This window comes from Peromyscus eremicus, chromosome 9 (assembly GCF_949786415.1).
Source record: "Peromyscus eremicus chromosome 9, PerEre_H2_v1, whole genome shotgun sequence".
NCBI lineage: Eukaryota > Metazoa > Chordata > Mammalia > Rodentia > Cricetidae > Peromyscus > Peromyscus eremicus.
This window is the reverse complement of record NC_081425.1, coordinates 88,678,336-88,702,285: the sequence shown is the minus strand read 5'-3', so window position 1 is coordinate 88,702,285 and position 23,950 is coordinate 88,678,336. Positions and strand designations below refer to the sequence as shown.

At 43.8% G+C, this 23,950-nt stretch overlaps 1 protein-coding gene across 12 annotated transcripts in view; it reads right to left on the bottom strand.

Moving 5' to 3' along the window:
* LOC131919654 (disks large homolog 5-like) overlaps positions 1-23,950 on the bottom strand; it is a 406,205-nt gene that overhangs the window by 359,852 nt on the left and 22,403 nt on the right. For 6 of the 12 annotated variants that reach the window (XM_059274043.1, XM_059274048.1, XM_059274046.1 and 3 more), the window contains 3 exons: positions 23,592-23,707; positions 22,549-22,645; positions 21,182-22,386 (listed from right to left, as the gene is read on the bottom strand). The exons of 3 other annotated variants lie outside the window; for them this stretch is intronic. In XM_059274043.1, the coding sequence (XP_059130026.1) occupies positions 22,558-22,645; positions 23,592-23,707 (204 nt within the window). In that variant the 3' untranslated portion in view covers positions 21,182-22,386; positions 22,549-22,557. Of the gene's footprint in view, positions 1-21,181; positions 22,387-22,548; positions 22,646-23,591; positions 23,708-23,950 lie in introns of those variants that run through there. 3 more of the 12 variants (XM_059274041.1, XM_059274044.1, XR_009381327.1) reach the window with 3 other exon arrangements.

Sequence of the window (23,950 nt, the reverse complement as noted above, 5' to 3'; positions counted from 1 at the left end):
GGAGCAGTTATGTCACCTCTCATTTAGATGATAATGCAGAGTAGGCCCATCAGATGAAATGCAGACTTTTAAGACCCACCTGGGATGGAGATGGGGTAAGATATACCTGTGATGCACCAGCTAAGCAGTGTTAAGTGGAAACTTCACATTTGTCTGGGTGGATGGTATCTACAGCAAAAGCCACATGCCTCTGGCGGAGAGTGTGTCTCTGCAAGGCCTGAAAGGGAGAGGGATGGTTGATGCTACTCTTTCACCACAGCAGAAGTCACAGTGTATTGAGGAAAAGTTTCTTTCAGATGTGGGCTTTATCCTTCTGAAGTTCTCCTGGAATGGATCTGACCTGAGACTCACAGTAAGTCAGAGAGTTAATATATGAAGCAATTATCCTTGTAAATTCAAGTCTGTTTCTCTCAAACCATAGCTTTTAAGATCTCTAAAGCCAGAGAAGCAGGTGGTTCATTTCAGTTCTTCCCTTTCATTGGTCACTTTCTCATTCTTCACTGACTCTGACATAATACCTGTAGACACACTGGAACCAGCTGAGACTTCATTCATCCTACACTACCAATCACTGAACTGTGGCATGTGTCTCCCTGTCCATCTTTCCATTATTGGGAAGGAGTCTGTGTTCACTAATGCCTTACTTCCTTGTGAATCTTCAGCATATCTTTGGTTCTTTTGATAAATGCTACAGATAGATTAACACGGTTTCTTCTTCTTGCATTTGTGGAGGGAGATAACAGTTTACTATGAACTATTCTCAGACTAAACTGTGTAGAGTGTGTAATGTGTACTGGCGCGCTTCTTCTATCTCAGATAAGCATGCCTAGTCTTCAAAGCATTCTGTCAGCTACTCACATGGCCATTCTTATGGGGGCCAAATAGACAGTTAAAGCTCATCTTGATGTCTGCCCTGTAGTAGCTGTAGCAGATGAATGGAGTTACAAGCCAGGAATATAACTTGGAGACAGAATACTTCCCTAGCACGTGCAATATGTTAGGTTCAAAATTAGTACATTATTTATAACAGGGATGGAATATTCACCCTGTTACATCCTATGAAGTGAAATACATCAAACTGTTAGTTATCGTAGAAGCTTTAAAATTCTCCCAACTCTGATTCTTGCCCTTTGTTAACTGTGACAAACATTCATTTTGAGGATAAATATTTCCAAAGTAGGATAGATATACACAGAGACCATATACAGAGATATGCAGCTTATTAAAATCTGTGGCTTTGATGATGGACTGGAAAATGTCTAAGCAGGTAAAGGTAATGTAGACAAGCCTGGAGACATGCATTTATATCCCTGGGACCCACCTTATTGATAGAAAGAATAAAAAAATCTGCCAGAAATTGTTCTCTGAGTTGCATGTAGAAGGGGGTGCCAGGTCTTGACCCACTGAAATTAAGACAACTTTCTTCCCATTTCTCATTTATGCTAGAATATCTTCATATGATGCACTCATATCAATATATTACTACGTGTTCCATTCGAGTGATTTTGGACTTTTTCTTATTTTAGTTTGGCAATAAGGAACCATAGAAATAAAGAAGGCCAATATCAAATCATTATGAGAAAAACAGATTAAGAGAATGTGGTCATCTTAAATTTGTAGATTTGCTAACCTTTGTTACTCCCCAAATGCCCCAACACATCTTCTAGAGATGCCTCACTAACGTTTATTGTCTCTTTCTTATTCTCTCCAAGAGCCCATACACTGTTGTGAATGTCAAGACAGTCTCTATGGCTTGCCCATGCCTCACTGATGCTAACAGACTCCTCTAATGAGGATGACATGTTATGAATGATTCAAATTTGGTCCAGGTCACTATCATTGCCTTCTGTTGTCATCCACATTCCTCTTAGCTGTGAGCAGTCTATACACCACCCAGAGCCAAGGAATTCACAGAATTAGCACTCCTGAGTATGACCCTGGGATGAACATGGTGAGATAGAGAACTAATGGCTGAAACTTGTCCATTAACCCACAACCATGCTCTGGCACATGTATGCAAACACATATATAAATATACAGATGAATAAATGTATTAAAGTTTTGAGAACAGAATTCCATACCTGGCAACTCTCAACCTAGTCTTGTCAAGTGACACAGACATTTATGGGGAAATGATGTAGAAAAGCCATGTTTCTGTCGAGATTTCTAAACAAATGTTGGATGAAAGAACATGAGCCTGCCAGAATGATGCTGGGGGGGCCACAAAGGCTTTGGATGTTCTGGAAGGTTTGTTTCACATAGAGCAAGGATGAAGACTTGGTTCTGTGCGTGACAATGAGCGTGCACACACACACACACACACACACACACACACACACACATCTCTGATGTTTTCTAAATGGATAGAGACCCTCAGTGAGAAACCATTGACAATGTTGTGACAGTAGAGGGGAGACAATGTCTTTCCCCCTTCCTTCCCTGCTGTCTCTGTCACATTCCACTACCATTTAGCACTTACTGCATTCTATTAATATTATTATTATTATTATTATTATTATTATTATTATTTTGGTTTTTCAAGACAGGGTTTCTCTGTGTAGCTTTGCGCCTTTCCTGGAACTTGCTTTGGAGACCAGGCTGGCCTTGAACTCACAGAGATCTGCCTGGCTTTTGCCTCCCGAGTGCTGGGATTAAAGGCGTGTGCCACCACCGTTCAGCTCTATTAATATTATTGTTAGCTGTTAACAATCTGTCTTTTTCTTCCCTTAATAGTAAAATTCAGCTGACAATTATGGGAGGTTATAAGTGTCAGCAGGCCCGGAGGGGTAACACTGAAGAGAACATCCTATAAAGATGAGCTACCAGGTATGGTGGTGTGGTGACATGCCACTGATTCCAGCACCAGGAAGTACTGACAGAACAATTAGGAGGCTGATTCAATCTTGGGCGACAAGAGACCCTCCCTAAGACAATAATATAAATAAAAATGAAGAACAGCCTGTCTTCACAGTTGAGAGAGCTGATGGAACAATATGTGGAAACATGGCCTGAATTGGCCCTGTGTGCTCTCAGGTTCTGTCTCCCAAAACATGTAGCAATTGGGGAGTTGAAGCCTCTTATTTGATAGACCAGCCTGGATTTTCTGCAGCAGGCAGAGCCCTCCCTAGCCACCCAGCAGAGCCAAGGCCTTGGAAACAATTACTTGGCCTCTGGACATGAAAGCCTTAGGTATATGCTGGAGATGTCTTTCTGTATGCTGTAAATGTGATTTGGTTGATAAATAAAATGCTGATTGGCCAGTAGCCAGGCAGGAAGTACAGTATAGGGGGGACAAAGAAAGAGGAGAATTCTGGGAACAGGAAGGCTGAGTCAGGAGACTTTGCAGCCGCCACTATGAGAAGCAAGATGTGAGGACAGAACTGAGAAAAGATACCAAGCCATGTGGGTAAACATAAATAAGAATTATGGGTTAATTTAAGTGTAAGAGCTAGTCAGTAATAAACTTGAGCTAATGGCCATACAGTTCATAAATAATGTAAGCCTCTGTGTGTTTACTTGGGTCCCAGTGGCTGTGGGACTGGCAGGTGAGAGAGATTTGTCATGACCTCTGGCAGGCTGGGACACAGGAAATCTTCAGCTACAGGTATAAGCTAGGGATATTCCTCTAGCTTACATGTAGTCATAAGCAACTGGACACTTCCTAGAGGGACTTCATGGGGTCCTGGTTCAATGGAATCTTACTGATCAATTGAACAGTGTACAGAGAAGGCTTATTATCTATTAGCCTGGCCATAGATTCTAGGCCAAAGCTCAGGAATCTGCATGTCAACAAGACCCTCTGTGGCAGTGGTTATCAACTTTCGTAATGCTGTGACAGTCTGTCATAGATGTCACTGCAGGAGAGAGAAGCTGCCTGCATGAATAAAGGAAGCTTAGAGAGCAGGTACAGTTCACAGTCCTTGAAACCAGAGAAATCAAATGACATGGGATGATAGCACTCTTTTCCCAAACAACTGCTACCATATTATTGTTGGAAAGTTCCCAGGGCCACTCATTTCTGTGTGCATGTGCCTGCTCTGAGCCGTATTCCTTCTCATCATTGGAATAAACTCAACTAGCCAAAATTTCCCATAACTCTCAAGAGCTTGCTTTTCTGGCCAATTTGTAGAGAGGAGTGCCAGGACCAAGACTGGTTGTGTAGAGCCATCTGGAGAAGCTTGGGTGTAGGGTAAAATGGTCACCCAAAAAACCCACCCTGGCCCTGAAACCAGAGCCAGTGAAAGAAACACACCCTAGTCCTGAAAGCCAAGCCAGTGAAAGAATCACTTTAGTACTGTAACCAGAACCAAAGAAACACACCCTGACCCTGAAACTACAGCCAAAGAAACACACTTTGTCCCTAGAACCAGAAACAGTCAAAGATATACACCCTGGCCCTGAAATTAGAGCCAAAAGTCTAAAAAGGGTCAGTGAAAGAAATACACTTTGGCCCTGAAATCAGAGCCAACTCTGTCCTTGACCAACTAAACCAACCAATCCCTGAGCAGGAACCAACCAATCCCTGAGCAGAAATATCTTCTCCCTGAAAAAAAACTCCATACCTAAGCACCTATGTCTGTTCATTTATCAGCTGTTCTTCTCCAACCTTGCAGAGGCAGCTCTTCTCTTGGATTCCACCTTCAAAAACAAATCTCTTTCTTAAAAGATTTTTTGGTGAAGATCTTTTGATTGCTGGGAAGCTCCTTTGGGAGCAGAGCAGAGCAGTGCAGAAGAAGAAACAGATATTTCTGCTGGGAAGCTCCCTTGGTAGTTGGCAGAATTAACAACTTTATGTCAGAGCCCGAGCAGATTGCTACATTTCTGGGAGGGGTTCTTCTTTTGCAGAGCAAACCAGAAGTAACACCTTGGGCCAGAGATGAAAACAAAAGGATATCTCTGTTGGGACATTTCCATAGGGGTGTAGAAGTAACCAACCGTCTTATTAATTAAGAAACACAGAGCCAGCCGGGCGGTGGTGGCGCACGCCTTTAATCCCAGCACACGGGAGGCAGAGCCAGGAGGATCTCTGTGAGTTCGAGGCCAGCCTGGACTACCAAGTGAGTTCCAGGAAAGGCGCAAAACTACACAGAGAAACCCTGTCTCGAAAAAAAACAAAAAACAAAACAAAAAACAAAAAAAGAAATACAGAGCCAATACAGAGATAAAAGCCAAGAGGTCAGAGCAATAGCTAAGAGCTAAACACCTTACCTTCACTATCGCAGTGGTCCTACCTCTCTGAAAGAGACCCACTTCCTGTGTCTGTCTTTTTTTATAGAGTTTCTGTTCTGCCTCCTCATTGGTTGTAAACCCAACCACATGACCTCCTAGTCACTGCCTGGCTGTACAGACCTCCAAATCTTCTATGGTTGGTATTGAGATTAAAGGCGTGTGTCTCCAATGCTGGATGTATCCTTGAACACACAGAGATATACCTAGCTTTGCTGGGATTAAAGGCGTGCACCACAACCACTCAGCTTCTGTGATGGCTTGCTATTAGTTCTGACCCCCAGGCAACTTTATTTATTAACATACAAATAAAATCACATTTCAGTACAAATAAAATATCACCATATCTGGAGCAGAGCAGCAGAAGAAAAGGATACCTCTGCTGGGAAGCTCTCTTGAGGGGAAAGGGGCAGAGCAGAACTCACCTGTAATGACTCTCTCTCAGAGGGAAGTAACATTGCTACATCCTATCTGGAGACCATCTCCCACTGCATCCCAGCTTCAATTATACCTTGACTTTCCAACAAGTCAGTATACTTTCTCCTCACAGCTGTAGGTATCTAGGATTCTTCCCTTCCAAGCTGTAAGTATAGCCTTACTACAAGTCAGGATACCTTTCCCTCTAGAGCTGTAACAATTCCTGGTATGGCCTGACTTCCTGACAAGTCAGGATACCATTCCCTCTAGAGCTGTAACACTTGCAGGCATAGCCTGACTACCCTACAAGTCAGGATACCTTTCCCTCCAGAGCTGTAACAATTGCTGGTGTGGCCTGACTTCCTGAAAAGTCAGGATACCACTCCCTCCAGAGCTATAACACTTGCAGGCATAGCCTGACTACCCTACAAGTCAGGATACCTTTCCCTCCAGAGCTGTAACACTTGCAGGTATGGCCTGACTACCCTACAAGTCGGGATACCTTTCCCTCCAGAGCTGTAACACTTGCACCACCTTCAATAGTAAGCATATTACCTGCCTGGAGGCCAGGTTCCTTGAAGAAATAAAAAGGAAAGTAACCAGATCTCTGAAATGCTCAAAGCAAGAGGAAGTGTGTTATATGGCAGCTGAACATAGGTTAGAGGGGACCAGGGAGTGGGGAAGTACCGGGTGGCTCCCAAAAAATCCAGGCATTTTTCTCCTACAGGATTTGTGTTCAGAATTATCATTCTATTTTATGCATAAGACAACTGAGCCATCCAGGGATGCCTAGTGACTTATGCTGAGGATGAGCTCTATCTCACATTGTGAACAGGGATATTGTGGTGGTTTAAATAAGAATGCTCCCCATAAGCTCCCATATCTGAATGCTTAGTCATCAGGGAGTGGCATCATTTGAGAAGGATTAGGATGTGTGGCATTTTTGGAGGAAGTGTGTCACTGGGGGTTGGGCTTTGAGGTTTCAGAAGCCAGGGGTGGCCCAGTTCTCTCTTGGCAGATCAGGACATAGCTCTCAGTTACTGCTGCAGCAGCATTGGTGCCACCATGACGGTAATGGAGTAAATCTCTGAATCTGTAAGCAAGCCCACAATTAAATCCTCTTTTTTATCAGATTTGCCTTGGTCATGGTGTCTCTTCACAGCAAGAGTACAGGGACTTAGACCTTTAGCAGAATATTCTGGTCATATTTCTGTGCTTGGGTCTGCAGGGAAGAGGAGTGCAGCTTCTATCTTGCTCACCATGGTGGCAGACCTGAGTCCAGCATAATTATTGGTGCTATGGCAAGCTCCCACCTGCCACCACTTTCAGGGGCATCAGAGAGAGTTTGTAAACCTCCCTCTGGCTGCTTTATAAAACTGGAGAAGTAGTTCCCCTCAGTGACAAGCTACTTTTGTGGAGGTGCCAGGGGATTGGGAAAATAAAGATTATAGCTGGAGTCATTAGGACCACTTCTAGTACCTGGATGCTGTGCTGGAGAAGACACAGTCTTGCCTGATGCCCATTCTCTACCTGAAAGGCATCACAGGCCTCAAAAGTCCTCAGAGAGCACAGGTGAGCAGCAGTCCCAGCATCCCCTGCAGCCTTCCTGCCCTCCATCTCATTTCAGCTCACTGAGGGGGCAGGATCTGGTTGAACTCAGTGCTCCATCTGTGTCTAGCTGGTGACACTTTATCTCTTATCCTTCTGCTATGATAATGGAGAGGCTCCTGGAAAGGGCACCTTGGCTGCAGGTCAGTTTGGTGTGAGATAGTTAGCAGGGAGGTGAGGACTATAAGGTGTGACATTAGCAATTACTTCCCCAGACAGTCTCTAGTATCTTGGAGAGCTCTGGCATCATCTCTGATATTACCAGTGCTGTGCAGATACCAATGACCCTTGGGGCATTTGTCCAGTGCCTATGTGTTTCAACCAAAGACATTTTGAAAAGACTGAGCAGGCTACTAGAGAGAGAGAATGGAAAGCACAGAGATACCAGAGAGACACCAAAGGAAGGTGGGCTTTGGTCTCAGTGTAAAACAGCAAGAAATCAATGTTCCAGGGGAAGGCACTGTGATTCCTCGACAGGGGTTTGGGAGCTTCCTGGAGGAGTTGGACTTGACATGGACCTCCCAGGAAGAGGGCTCAGCAGCTCCTCTGGGAAGCAATGGGCCTATCCTTCTTTGGGTTCCTAAAGAGTAGACCCAGAGGCAAGGATTTCTGATGTTTAGTTTGGCACAGCCAGGAGCTTACAGACTGCTCTGCTGGAGGTCTTCTGCTTTCCCTCTGAGTGAAGAAGGAATCAGGGGAGCTATTTTAGTACCATCACTGATCTTCATCCCCACTCCATTCCTTTAGGAATTGTTGCACTAAAAACAGGGAGAGGGAAACTGCCCTGGCAAAGCCTGAGGTTCTCATACTTTATATCACAACCACTAGCAGGGCAGGAGTCACCAAGCATTGCTGTCTGCCTTTGAGTCCTAAGGTGTCTGAGGTCCCAGCTGCATGAGTGGAACCCAGATCTCCAGTGTAGCCTGAGAGCTTTTAGAGGCAGTGTATTAGGACAGAGACAGTCCCTTTCCTGACAGCACAGGGTGAGGAAGTGTTGGTGAATCTGATGACTAAGTTTTGTCCTGCATGACATTTCCATCAATATGAAGGTCTGCAGCATCCAGGGAGTGACTTGGGCACACACACCCCCATTCCCTAAGTGCTTGTGGATAGTACCAGTTTTCCTCTGGCTCTGACAAAAGAGGACTGAAGTCTCTGAAGCCAAGGTGCATTCTGTGCAACTGTGAATCAGCCCAAGAAAATTGTCTTGTGCAGGGAGGCAGAAGAAGCAGCTGACCTCTGAGACACCCCCTACCTATAAAGGGGTGGGTGAATTGATAGCCACGGAGTGGGGTGAGACTCCACTGGGCTTTCAGATCCTGCTAGGGCAGAGTCTCTTCTGCCAGTCACTTCCTGAATGTGTATGCTTCTGTGTGTCAGGTTTGCCTGAGATGAAGCAGTGTGTAGGGCAGGTCTTGTCCCTTGGTTTCTGGAATCGGGTAATCCTGAGATAGCTAACCTTGGCTAGCATGGCTTGTCAGTGTAATACACCATCTAAAAGGACACAGTACACCTCATGTCACTGGGGTCAAACAAGTACACTTCCTAACCTCATTTCCTAGAAACTTTTATTTCTCATCTAATTGATCAGAGATCTTAGGAAGGGAAGAGCCATTCCCTGGGCTGTTTTTGAAAAGTGAGTCTTGAACTCTCTACAGATAAGTAATGAAAAAGTTCTAATGAGGCAGAGAGAGGTCTCTGGTTTTGTAAGGAGGAGGTGCAGAATGGCATCCCCTGTGTCCATGGGAATGCTCCTGGAAAGGGCAACTATTGGTTAATTAGAGCTCAGTAGCAGGTAGCAGGTAGGTGAGTGCTGTTGGCAGTGACCCTAACAGTACCTTCCCTGAACATTCTAATGAGAGCCCTGAGCATCCTATTGATGTCACCACTGTTGAAGAAACACCAACTGCCATTTGGGGCATTTGTACTGTGCCTCTGGGATTCACAAAGACATTTTGGTGAGACTGAGAAAGCTACTTAGGAAAGAATGGACAGTCTAGAGAAGAGAGAGAGGCAGAAGGAAGCTGGTCATCTGTCTCAGGATAAAACATCAAGAAATAAATGTTCCAAGGGAAGGTACAGTGAGTTTTGTGTAGGGAATGGGGAGCTTCCTGGAGGAGGTAGGACTTGAGCTGGGCCTTCAGTAATGGGACTCAGCTGCTGGGATACTTTGGGAAACAATGGGGCTATGCTGCTTCTCTAGGTTCCTAAATAGCAGACACAAAGGATTTCTGGGGTTAGTTTGACAGAGATCCAGAAATTATCAAATCGGCAGCTACTGTGCTGGGGAAGCTCGTTAATTTCATTCAGAGTGGAAACAGGGCATCAAGAGGCACAGGATGATAGATGAGGGATCCCTGTCAGGATAGGGTGTTACTGAAATTCACCCTCAGCAGATTCCTTTATGTTCTATGGATATCTGATGCTATTAACAGGTAGATTAACTCCCTTGGGCATTCACCAAGGTTCCAGCCATTCAATTCCTCTTGGTAGTAGACACAGATGGTCAAGGCTTGGTGGTGCTAAGCACTATGGACTCCAGGATTTCCTGTACCACATCAGATATGAACTGAGGTTGTACTCCAAACCAGCATGGCTTCCAGGGCCCATGGGACTGCAGTGGGTGTTGAGGCACATATCTAGCCATTGTGGTGGGGGACCCAGATGTGGCTTATGTGCCCCAGCTTGAAGATAGCTGCCCTGTTCTTTCAGAGCTACTAAGGTTCCAAGCACTTCTTCCCCAGGCCTCTACTTGGTACTTAGTGTAAGTATTACAGCTTTAGGGGGAAGGCTTCCCCAACAGAAGTGTTACAGCTCTGGCCGAGCAGGCAAAGTTTCCCCAGTACAAATTTAACAGCTCTGCTCTGGTAGGGGGAGGTTTCCCAATGCAAGTGTTACAGCTCTACTCTGAAAGGTATCCTGGATATCAGGAGACAAGAAATACCACAAAGTCACACCACACAACATAACTCACACAAGATACTTATTGAGATGGAAACCCCAAGAAGGTGGCTCCTCTGCTTTGGTGAAAAGCCACAGGGAACTGAGCAGAAGGCAGTCTATACAAGGGGTTTCTTGGGAGTGTGGAGCTTTCCAGTTTGGCCTGGATTTGATGAGACTTTTGTGAACTGATTAGGGGGCAAGCTCAGAGATTGATAGGATTCTTATTCCTGGAACTGGTCATGGGCTTGGAATCAAGTCAAGGTCAAAATATTCTTTCCATGGCCCTGATCTCAGGGCCTTCATGGTCAAGTTCTTTCCTTGGCCCTTTTACCCTAAACTTAGCATTACCTCTCTTTGCCCTATGACATTCAATTATGTAAATACTCTTTTTTAATCTACCTCCAGGAATGACTGGAAAGGCATCATTTCAACTCAACCCTCACTGAGCAGGATCTGGAGATGAACAAGGTGGAGAAACTGACCATTCAGCTACAGATGATGACCTGTTAGAGGAATGAACTGCATTGAATCTTGGACCATTATACTAATAATGATTTGAACAGCAGGTAGTCATTATGCCTAGTTCTCTGTTGACTGACTTGAAGCCACTGTGTTCAGCCCAGCTTTCCTCAGGGACAGGAGGATGACCTCTTTGGTGTCCTCATGCACAAACTAACTTTCCTGAGTGCATCTGAGAGGCAGAACTTGATGCCTGGGTGGGAGTGAGATGGGGACACAGGCTGTTCTGCTTCATGAAGAACAGAGCCTGTGGCCTGAATCATAGTCTGGGTATAGGGGCAGTAGTGTGTGATTGCTCATCATGCATTTCAAGATGTCTTGACAGGTGTTGGCTTGCGAGAAATGCAGGGTTTTGTGAGTTTATGTTGAGTCTTTGTACTTGACCAGCTGGTGATTGTGTGCTGATGGTTCTTGGTAGAGTGTCTCATAGGAAGGATGGTGGGTGTTAGGATAGTAAAGGGGGAATTATAGGAGAGAGTGAAAAAAGAAAAAGGACACATCAGAGGGTAACAAGGTCAAAGCCATACTGTGGATGCAATGAGAGTGAATGTGATTTGTATTATGTGTCCTTAGACACAATGGTGATATCCAAGCTGTGGTTCTGTCTAGGTAAGTGTGCCCCTCAGCTGATGAGTCAGTGAGAAAGCAATAGGCTGAGATGTCCTTGAAGACAAACAGTCTTGCAACAGGACAGTTTTTAAAAGAATGGGTAATTTAATTCTCAGTTTGGACAGATGTTAAGAGGATTAAGGAGCTTGTGTCGAGGTTTAGTGTTTATGTACAAGAATGTTGGTAGTCTGTTGAGGATTCCCTTTGCTTCAGTGTCAGAAATGATGGACTCCTTTTATGAACACCGGTGTGTGGTTCTGTGTCAGTGTTTGTGTGTGTGTGTGTGTGTGTGTGTGTGTGTGTGTGTGTGTGTGTATTTAGATGAGAGGACCAATTCAGGGAGTTGCTTCTTTCCTTCTACCATTTATGTTCTGGATTTTGAACTTAGGACATCATGTTGGGAGGCAGGCCTATTTAGCCAATTGTCTCTACATGTATTTCTTTTTTAATTACAAGCTTCATGAAAATTGGTAGAGGCTACAATTTTTAAGCATATGGGGAAACTTCTAACACCTGAAACAGTGTGAAATCACGCCAAACATATAGGGTTATGATTTGGTTCAGTCATTAGAAAATTTACCACTTGTTTGTAAGGAAGCAAGCTTGAGTATCAGGAAGCAACATAAGACCTGATATTCATGCTAGGGTGCATCTGTGTCTGAAGGAGTCTACTGAGAGACTGGAGATGAAGATAGGAAATCCCTGGAAGTTCCCCCAGAGAGCTAGCCTGGGGGTCACATACAAGAACAAGCTGGAAATCTCACACAACCAACACATAGAGGCACAAACACATACATAGACACACACACACACACATGTACATACACACACATACACACACACAACACTAGACATCACTGAACTCATGATTTTGGGGTGAGTTAGCTGCTGAAAAGACTGGGAGCAAAGGAAAGGCTAGGTTCAAGGCTCTCTTGGGCTTTCATTCAACAGTGACCCTTTCTACATGATTCTGAAGAGTAAGTTCAAAGCCCACTGTACCAGATCCTCAGCAGTAGTGAATTCCAAAGTGGAAGATAAAATGAAGCTGTCGTCTTGGAGTTTACTAACAACAGCTCCTGGAATCTGGATCTCTTAACTGTACTCACGAAGACCTGGTACTGAAGGAAATTATTGTCCTCCTGTAAATTTTGGGACAGGTTTTGAGTTATAAGGACTCAGAATTACACAAAAATGCATGTTGAACACAAAAACAGCCAGGTGGTGGTTTCAGCATTTATTTGTCAATGGATTATTTAAAAAGTAGTTTGAAAATACAAAAAAATGTGGTGGCTTCTGGGATGCTAGAGAGGGATGCTTGGAGGCAGAAATCAATTTCATGTTCTACCAAACCAACCTCTTAGGAGAGAACATCAGTCTCACTGAAATTCCAACACACTGTCATGAACGAGTCAAGGCTGTGTTGCTTTAAGAGCAAGGAGGAAAGATGAAATGGGAATATTAACTACATGAGCATGTAGATAGAAAACCATCCATTACTACAGTTATCAGAACAAGGTACGTAGAAGAACTACCTCTCTCCCTCTCCCTGTGTGTACATGGTGGGGTGTTGTTGTTTTAATCAGGGGCTAAACTCTCCCCATGTCTTCAACATGAGAAAAAGTTGTAAGGAAAGCAGTCACCAATCATAATCAACTCTTGAAGCACAAATGTTTTGAAAATTCCTAATGTAAGGTACATCAGGAAGTCATAATAAGGATCTAGAATATTTAGTAAATGATTTGTCATATGAATGTTAAAAGGATTTTCACATTTCATAGTAAAGCAATACCTGAAAAATGGCCAAACTGACAGCTGAAGTAAACCAAACATTAATGTCATTTTCATAGTTAGAATTTTCTATAATTGTTATACAGTTTTCATTTACCTTTAGAAGTGGACAACATTACCAAACAGAAGTCTTTATCCAGGTAAGAATATAGTTTAAAAATGCAGGAAGTAATTGGTGAATCCCAAGGCAAGGAAGTAATAGTGTTGAGTGTACCTTGAGGCAGACACAATACAATGTGCTCAATGCCTGCTGTGACTTAGAGTCACCACAGCCAGTTTGTAAAGTATCTATGTTATTATAACCCCTTTAGAACTATTTAGACAACTGCTGTCCTGAGAGCTGGATTGTTTGGCCCCATGGTCCTGGATCTGAAGTGCATCTCCTGCCCCTCTGCACAGATTGATTTGGGACATTGTTTGTTTACCGGCCTCAAGTAAATTCTGAGTGAACAGTAAGTCCTTGCAGGTAGTGGTGGCTGAATAAGAAAATGACCTGGAAAGAATAGTGAGAGAAATACTAAGTGCAGTATTCTCCCACAAGAGAAGATGTCTGGTGTTTGACCAAGGATATTTGCAGAAATAAACACACATTAGAGTGATTTTAAAACATGATGGTGATAATACACCTAAGTACATTTTAATGGGTCCAGTTAGTTATTTCAGCGATCAGGGAATCTCCCAGGTGCCTTTATCTTCAGCTTCAAAGCAGGTAAAGTTTATCTGCCCTTGGACACTCCTATTTTAGGATCATAAATGAGAGCATCTCCTCTATTTCTGTCTTTGCTTCTGTATTTAGAATAACAAGAAGTTGTGGAAATTTAGACATGTGTAATCTGTTCATCAAAATTTACATTGTGAACAAGTGGCACTGTGGTTTTTATATGATTCCACTAAATGTATGTTTAAAAGTCTTCATCTAGTTAAACAGTATGTGTTTCCCCATGCCATTAGTTCTGGAAGTGAAGATTCAAGTACCATATATTAAAATTTTAATTTCTTTTTTTTACATTATAAAATAATATACACTTACATGTCATCTATGTATATATTCTAACATTTGCCCCATTAGAAGGGTTTAATTAGATACATGCATATGCATATTAAAGGTATTTGAAAGCTGTGAGTTGATAAAGGTTAGGATATCTGATTGTGTAACCTAGAGTCCTAGCATGAGGGTGTGCATGAATTATAAGTTGCATTTTAATAATTTTTGAATGTGAATAAATGGACAAATGAGTTTCTGTAAACAAGTTTTGCAGGTACTATGTGCTGTGGGATGTTTGGCAAATGTGTTACTGATTAATCAATAAAACACTGATTGGCCGTTTGCTAGGCAGGAAGTGTAGGCGGGGCAAGGAGGAGAATAAAGCTGGGAAGTGGAAGGCTGAGTCAGAGAGACACTGCCAGCCGCCATGATGACAAACAGCATGGGAAGATACCGGTAAGCCACGAGCCATGTGGCAAGGTATAGATTAATGGAAATGGATTAATTTAAGCTATAAGAACAGTTAGCAAGAAGCCTGCCACGGCCATACAGTTTGTAACTAATATAAGTCTCTGTGTTTACTTGGTTGGGTCTGAACGGCTGTGGGACTGGCAGGTGAAAGAGATTTGTCCTGACTGTGGGCCAGGCAGGAAAACTTAAGCTACATATGTGCGTGCCCTTGTGTTTGGGGCATAAATGTTCAGAATTGAAACTTTATCTTGGTGGGACTTTCCTGTGATGAGTATGTAATGCCCTTCTTGATCTCTTTTGATTGATTTTAGTTTGAAGTCTATTTTGCTGCATATTAGCATGGCTACACCCACTTGTTTCTTAAGTTTGATTGGAAAATTGACTGTTTGATTGGAAAGTGTTTTCCCAGCCTTTTATTCTGAGGTAGTGTCTATCTTTGAAATTGAGGTGTGTTGCTTGTATGCAGCAGAAAGATGGGTCCTGCTTTCGTATCCATTCTGTAAGCCTGTGTCTTTTTATAGGTGAATTAAGTCCATTGATATTAAGGGATATTAATGACCAGTGATTGTTAATTCTTGTTATTTTTTGGTGGTAATGTGTGTGTACTTTTCTTCCTTGGGGTTTACTGTTGTGGTGTTACCTATTGTCTGTGTTTTTGAGGGTGTATCTGACTTCCTTAGGTTGGAATTTTCCTTCTAGTGCTTTCTGTAGGGCTGGGTTTGTGGATAAGTATTGTTTAAACTGGCTTTGTCTTAGAATGTCTTGTTCCCTTCGTCTATGATGATTGAAAGTTTTGCTGGGTATATTAGTCTGGGCTGGCATCCATGGCCTCTTAGTGTCTGCATTGCATCTGTCCAGGTCCTTCTGGCTTTCAAAGTTTCCATTGAGAAATCGGGTGTTATTCTGATGGGTTTGCCTTTATAAGTCACTTGTCCTTTTTCCTTTTCTGCTCTTCATATTCTTCCTTTATTCTATACGTTTAGTTGTTTAATTATTATGTGGCGAGGGGACTTTTTTTGGGGGTCTAGTCTGTTTGGTGTTCTATAGGCTTCTTGTATCTTCGTAGGCATTTCCTTCTTTAAGTTGGGAAAGTTTTCTTCTATGATCTTATTGAATATATTTTCTGTGCCTTTGAGTTGGTATTCTTCTCCTTCCTCTATCCCAATTATTCTTAGATTTGGTCTTTTCATGGTGTCCCAAATTTCTTGGAAATTTCGTGTCATGACTTTGTTGGCTTTAGTGTTTTTTTTGACTGATGAATCTATTTCTTCTACCGTATCTTCAATGCCAGAGATCCTCTCTTCCATCTCTTTTATTCTGTTGGTTATACTTGCATCTGAAGTTCCTGTTCATTTACTCAGATTTTCTATTTCCAGCATTCCCTCTGTTTGTGTCTTCTTCATTTTTTCTATTTCCCTTTTAAGGTCTTGGACTGTTTCCTTCATCTGTTTCATTGCTTTTTGATGATTTTCTTTCAGGGATTTATTGTTTTCTTTCGTTTTATTTGTCCTTTCCTCTAGTTGTTTACAGCATTCTTCCCATTTTTTGTTTGTCTGTTCCTCAATTTCATTTGTGATTTCTTCTATATAAGCCTCTACTGTAGATGTAACCAACCTTTTTATTAAATAAGAAACACAGAACCAATGCAAAGAAGAAAGCCAAGAGGTTAGAGCTAAGAGCTAAAACCTTACCCTTCCTCCTGTGGTGGTCCTACCTCTCTGAATCAAAGCTACCCCTGTGTTAAAGTCTTTATATAGAGTTCCTGTTCTGCCTTCTCATTGGTTGTAAACCCAACCACATGACCGCCTCATCACGGACTACCTGTATATGCTTCCAGGTTTTCTATGATTGGTATTGAAATTAAAGGCATGTGTATCCAATACTGGCTGTATCCCTGAACACACAGAGACTTACCTAGCTCTGCCTACCAAGTGCTGGGATTACAAGTGTATGCCACCACTGCCCTGCTTTCCTATGGCTTGCTAAGAGCTCTGATCCCCAGGCAACTTTATTTATTAACATACAAATAACATTTTAATACAAATAAAATATCACCATACTCTACCTTCTTTATGGTGTTATTCATAAGGTTGCTTTCTTCTGCTTCTTCCATTTTGTGATGTTCAGGTCTAGCTGTTGGAGGAGGGCTAGGTTCTGGTGATGCTGTACTGCTCTTCATTTTGTTGTATGTACTTCTGCCTTGACGTCTGCCCATCTCCTTGTGGATTCGTGCTTGGTCTTATCAGCACTCTTGGTCCAGACAGAGCTGACAGATTCAGGAAGCCTCTCTCTCTTGTCCAGATGGGAGCTCCAAGGCAAGGATAGGAGCTTTTGTCCAGATGGGAGGTCTGGGGCAGTACGGGAGCTGGGGGCTGGTCTCTAAGTCTCAGGAAGTGGCTGGGATCTCGGGCAGATGGGTGTGGCGCCAGGGTGTGGAGATTGCAGGGTCTGCCAGGGGTTTTGGAGAAGGAGAACCTTCCCAGTGGGTGTGTAGGGGATCCTGCCTGATGGCCAGAACCTGGAGCCAAGTTGGGTAGATCTTCCCTGGAATGGTTGGTGCCCAGGGATGGGATCTAGGGGCAGACCTCTTTGGGTCTGACCCCAAGCACTCACCTCTTGTCCAGATGGGAGGTCCATTTAAAAAACTGTATCAGCCATTTGGTTTACATATTTTGGGAACTGTCTATTTAGTTCCATTGCTGTGGATATCACTCTGTATGCTATGAATGTGTTGCTCTGATTGGTTAATAAGTAAAGTGCTGATCGGCCAGGCAAGAAGTATATGTGGGACAAGCAGAGAATTGTGGGAAGGGTCAGGAGTCACCAGCCAGACACAGAGAAAGCAAGATGTAAAGATACTGATAAGCCACAAGCCACGTGGCAAGGTATAGATTTATAGAAATGGGTTAATTTTAGTGTAAGATCTAGCTAGCAAGAAGCCTGAGCCACTCGGCCAAATAGTCTGAGTGGCTGCGGGAGCCTGGTGGACACAGGAAAACTTCTGGCTACATTTCATGCCCCATTTTTTAAATTGGGTTGCCTAGTTTTATTGTTGTCATTGTTTATTTACTATTTATTTATTTGTTTATTTATTTATTTATTTATTTATTTTTAGACACAATTTCTCTGTGTAACAGCCCTGGCTATCCTGGAACTTGTTTTGTACACCAGGCTGACCTTGAACTCACAGAGATCTACCTGCCTGTGCCTCCCATGTGCTAGGATTAATGTCATGGGCCACCACCCCCTGGCATAAAACTTTTTTAAAGGACTAGAGATATAGCTCAGAATTTTTTTCCTTTTTTTAAACTTACTGTTTTTATTAATAAATTTCTATTTGATTGGTGGTGGCACACACCTTTAATTCCAGCATTCAGGAGGCAGAGCCAGGCAGATATCTGTGAGTCTGAGGCCAGCTTGGTCTACAGAGCAAGATCCAGAACAGGCACCAAAACTACACAGAGAAACCCTGTCTCAAAAAAACACACACAAAAAAACAAATTTTTTATTGATTTTACATACCAACCATAGATTCTCTTCTCTTCTCTCCTCCCCTCTCCCCAGCCTCCTCACCAACACACCACCCCATTCTCTCTTCCAAAAAGGTAAGGCCTCACATGGGAAGTCAGCAAAGCCTGGTACATTCATTTAAGTCAGGTCCAAGCACCTCCCCCTGCATCAAGGCTGTGCAAGGTGTCTCACCATAGGTAATGGGCTCCAAAAAGCCAGCTCATGCACCAAGGATGGATCCTGATCCTATTGCCAGGGGGCCTCTTAAGAAGACCAAGCTACACAACTGTCTTGCTTATGTAGAGGGCTAGTCTAGTCCCATGGAGGCTTCATAGCTTTTGGTCTAAAGTTCATGAGTTCCCACTAGCTTGGTTCGGGTGTCTCTGTAGTTTTCCCCATCATGATCTTGATGCCCCTTGCTCAGGGAATCCCTTCCCTCTCTTCAACTGGACTCCTGGAGCTCAACCTTGTGCTGGACTGTGGTCTCTGCATCTGTTTCCATCAGTTACTGGATGAAGGCTCTATGATGACAGGGTGTTTGCCAATCTGATTACTGAGGTAAGCCAGTTCAGGCACCCTCTCCACTATTGCTAGTAGTCTAAGCTGGGGTCATCCTTGTGGATTCCTGGGAACTTCCCTAGCACCCGATTTCTCACTATGCCTATGATGTCTCCCTCTATCAAGGTATCTCTTTCATTGCTCTCCCACTCCTTCCCTGTTCCAGCTTGACCATCCTGTTTCCCTATGTTCTCATCTCCCATCCCCTATCCTTTATCATCCCCCCAACCCCAGTTTACTCATTGAGATATCCTCTGTTTCTCCTTCCCAAGGTGATCCATGCATTCCTCTGAGGGTCTCCCTGTTTCCAAGCTTCTCTGGAGCTGTGGGTTGTAGTCTGGTTATCCTTTACATCTAGTATCCACTTATAAGTGAGTACATACCATGTTTGTCTTTCTGAGTCTAGGTTATCTCGCTCAGGATGGTATTTTCTAGTTTTATCCACAGCCGTGTGGCAAAACACAGATGAATAGAAATAGGTTCATTTAAGTTGAAAGAGCTAACTAGCAAGAAGCCTGAGCCATAGATCAAACAGTTTGAATTAATATTAAGCCTTGGACAGGTTATTTGTGAACAGGTGGGCAGGAGAGAATAGTCCCTATACAGCAGAACTATAGTTCTGGTTTTCCTAATTTCTTTTTTATTTTAAACATTTTATTGATTCTCTGTAGCTACAATTTTCCTGCCTGGCCCACGGTCAGGGGAAATCTTTCTCACCTGCCAGTCCCACAGCCGCTCGGACACAACCAAGTAAACACAGAGACTTATATTGCTTACAAACTGTATGGCTGTACCAGGCTTCTTGCTAACTGTTCTTACAGCTTAAATTAATCCATTTCTATAATTCTATACCTTGCCGTGTAGCTCATGGCTTACCGGCATCTTCACATGCTGTTTGTCATGGTGACGGCTAGCAGTGACTCCTTCTGCCTTCCTGTTCTTTCTTTTCTCCTCTCTGTTAGTCCTGCCTATACTTCCTGCCTAGCCACTGGCCAATCAGATTTTATTTATTGACCAATCAGAGCAACACATTTGCCATACAGAACATCCCACAGCAATTCTCTGTTGGCTTTACATCATGCATCCCAATCCCACTTTCTCCCCAACTCATTCCCTCACACCTGAGCTCTGCCCTTGAAACCTCCCGCACAAGACAAAACAAACAGAACAACACAAGGTGGAAGAAGGAGGTGGACTCAGTTCTTTTGCTCTCACAACCTCAGGGACAGCTCACTGGACCACCACTAACAAGGTACTCTCTAATGTGCTGCTCGGTCCCGGTACAGGACCCACTCACCCGACTGCTACAGTTGGTGAGGGGCAGGTCCAGATCCACCAGTGCTGCAGCCTGTGAAGGGTGAGGTTAATTCTGTGTTAACCTACCCTGTCTTTGGAGGTAACAGAAGCCACTGACATCAACATAGATCAAGGCTGTTTCAGGGCAACGGATACAGACAGGTCCTTTAAAAGCAAACTAGACCTGGAGGACACCAAGGCCCCTAGTGGTAGCATTGGCCACTCAGATCTGTATGGCCCCAGCAGAAGCACAGCCCTTGGACACTAATATGGACCTAGATGGAAGCCTGGACCTCTACCTCCCTCTGTGTGGTCTTTGTTGGCAACACAGGCCATGGACATGAATACAGATACTGGCTGTCTTTGCAATATCGACCCAGACACGGTCCTAGACTGCAGCCCAGACCTGGAAGTGACCATGGGCCTGGTTGGCAATGTAGATCACTCAGATTGGATTGGACCCAGCAGCACCATGTGCACAGGTAGTGGCCCAGATTCCAGGCATCTGCACTGTCTTTGATGGCCACAGGAGCCTGAGACATCAATACAGACCCGGGCTGCTCCAGGGCCATGGACCCAGACATACCCCTCAGCAACAGCCCTGGCCCAGATGTCATTATGGTCCTAGGTGGCAGCACAGGCTTCTAAGGCACACGTGCTCTTTTGGGGGGCATATACTTTTGACAACAACATGGTCATAGGTGGAGGCCCAGACTTCAGGTGTCTGCAAGGCCCTCACTGGTAAAAGGAGATATGGATACAGACCTCCACAGCTTCCTCAGGGCCATGGACAGGACATGACCCTTGGCAGCAGCCCAGGAAAGGACATTATCATAGCCCCAGGTGGCAAGCATGTCATGGATTTATTTAATGCTCCCTTAATCAATGTTTTCATTTCCTGAGAGGCTTTAGAGCAATACTGTTATGTTTCTCATTAATTGGGTGCTCATGATAATTTCAGAAAATGTGTATACAGAATAGTATCTTTTAGGGAGAGCTAAATATATGGAAACAAAGATACAGTATCAATAGTTTTCCCAAAATACAATGGATATCCACATCCTAAGCCCTGTGTAGACCTGGCTGACTGGGAACTCAATATATAGCAAAAGCAAGGCCCATAAGAGTGTTCTGATGTTACAGGAGTTTCTGGGGCTACTGGAGTGAGACAACACACCTGACCAAAGAAATTGATTCTAAGACGGAAGAGTTCAAAATCACTTTATTATTAATAACAATATAGTTATTTTACTAAATAGGGGCTTAAATAGATCAGTCAACATAAACAGTGAATATCCTTATCAAAATACCCAAAAAACAACAAGAACAAATGAAAGAACAAATAAATAGCAAAAGCTCAATCTATAACAAAGAAAACCCAAAAAACCTAAGCAAACAAAACCCAACCAAAAACCAAACAAAAACAATTAAGGTCAGCAGCATTCTCTTGCTACACATTTAAAGCACAGACCTACAGCCTCTGGCTGGCCTTGGAAACATGGTAGGAAGGCAGTCAACGATTGTGAAAAGCCTTTTCAAAGCTAGTATAGCCATGCCTCCTTCAGGCTTTGTAGGCCAAGTCCTCACAGAGACTAACAATGAGACATTTCCTAGAGCAAACATTGTGTCCCTTGGGAAGCTTTTGATAAATTATCCACCCACTACTGATCCTGTAATGTCTTGGTCATCATTTGATTCTTTCAGACAATTCTATGCTTACTGGAGACCCAACAAATCCATGGGCAGCCTCTGAGTGCCCATAAACATCAAATATGACTCAGGTGTCTTCTGTAAATCCTTTCTCAGGACCAGTCACTTCAGGCCAGGCTGTGAAACCGAAGAACACCCACTCATTTTACATATGGAGGGAAAAATGACTAATACGAGGAATGATGGACTCTGGAGATCTCTTTGGTGCATTATCTTCAGCAACACTGGTGCATGACATTGTGTCAACTTCAACACTCAACTGGAGAATGAAATATGATGCCTTTGGGTGTGGTCTGTCAGGAACAGCTTGACATCAACACAATCATCCATGACACATTTCACACCACATAGGGAGGCCTGAGAACTCAGTCAGCTTGCCAAAGCCATCAACATTAAACCGACAGAAACAGTCTTGCTCACCAACATCTCTACCCTTCATGTTGTAGTACCCCTCACAGTGGCCACTTGCTATTGAATGTCAGGGTTCTCAGTAAATCTTGGCTCAGATTTTCAGTGTCTCAAGCTCATTTTTGGTTTCCTTCTTTTCTTTGAGAAGACTAAGTCAGCAGACCAATAGATCTGTTGGGGCTGGATCACCTGGAAGACAGCTGGTATTTTCCTCACTGGTGAGTTCACAGCTCTAAAGGAGTGTCTTCTGAGGAGGAGGCCTTGATCTCAGAGTATAGAATGTCATAGTTTAAAGGCATCTGTGGTTTCTTTGGCCTCCTCAGTTCTCCCAAGATCTGCTACATGAGAAGGAAAGGCAATCAGAACCAGAAGCAGCCTGGCTGGGCCACAGGCCAGAACAAAATCAAGGCCTATTCACACTGGAAGCCAAGGTCAAGAGCCCCCAGTCTCCCACCAACACCATGTTTGCTGGGGATGGGATGCAATGGTGGCTCACTTGCCTGTGAGACTTAGTGCTCCTGCTGCAGCAGCTCTGTCTGCAGGAGGCTCTCATCCTGGGCTGTGGCCTGTTCCAACTCAGACTGGAGATTTTCTGACCTAGAGCAGGAAGGCAGTTAGGGACCAGGCCTGGTGAGGACCTATCATGTCAGTTATTGAGCCTGAACCAGCTCTAGTCAGCTGGACAATCCAGCACGACCTTTCAGCTGAGGGCATTCCCTGCATTCCCCAAGGGAGAAGGGTCAGAGTATACCTGGGCCTTGATTTTTTTCTCAGCTTTTAAAATCTGCTAGAAGATGAGCTGAAAAATACAGTGTGCTGGGCAAGAAAATACAGCACATTTCTCCAGTTGTCTAGATATATTACTTTGAGAGAAAATTAACAATGTAGTAATGACTAAGTAACACTTCAGGGCAGATATACATGGCCCTGATTAGATACAGATGAATGTAAGCAACCTTGGACATTGAATGTAGACCCTCTAGGAGAGCCTACAAAAGAAAAGCAGTGAAGGATCTGATTATTGGTAAAGAACAGAATCCTGCCTCAGTTCAACTCCTCAACTCCTCAATCTTCTTATAACAGAAAAACCTTTTCACAGGAAACAGATTCACACTGCAGAGAACCTGTAATCAGCAGAAGTGTGCTGCATCCAGATCTGCGCAAAGGTAGGAACTTCTCTCTAAAGGTGATATTCTGGAAGGAAAATAAAGTGGCAGGAGCACACACTGTCCTCCACAACTAAGCCTCCTCCTGCTAGGTTAAGGACTGCCATAGGGAGATTTGTGGGGAGACACAGGGGACACTGAGAAGATTCCAGAGAGCCCAGAAGGGCATAAGGAACACACAACCCCAGAAACACTAAAGATCAATCATAGTGTTTCACGGAGAAGTTCTTGTTGACCGGGCCAGTACAATATCCTGAGATGTTCTTTCCCTTGCTGTGGCTGGGAGCTATTCAGATGGTGGGAATCCCAAAAGGACAGAGATCTGGGGACAGGTGATGTACATGGTTCTAACCACTCCTCCCAGCCTGGGCTCCCACCTCATCTCAGAGACACTGAAGTGATGTTGCAGCTTTTCTGCCAAGTCCTCTTGCTGGGTGACCAGCTCCATCTGCTTCAGCAGGTCCTTCAGTCTTTCATCCAGGCTCTCTTGCTCCTGTTCATTAGAAGACTGTGTTCTCAGTGGAGGCTTGCTCACTCACATGCACACACATAATTTCATGAACACACACAAGTACATGTGTGCACACATACAAGCACACTGTAATGCTAGCTTCACAGTTAATACGAACATAAGGAGCAACCACCAGGGATACTAACGAAAAGAAGGTAAACCTGTTGGATGAGAGAAGAACACAGAGGGCATGAGAGATAGGCAGTTCAGTCATTGAAGTGTCTA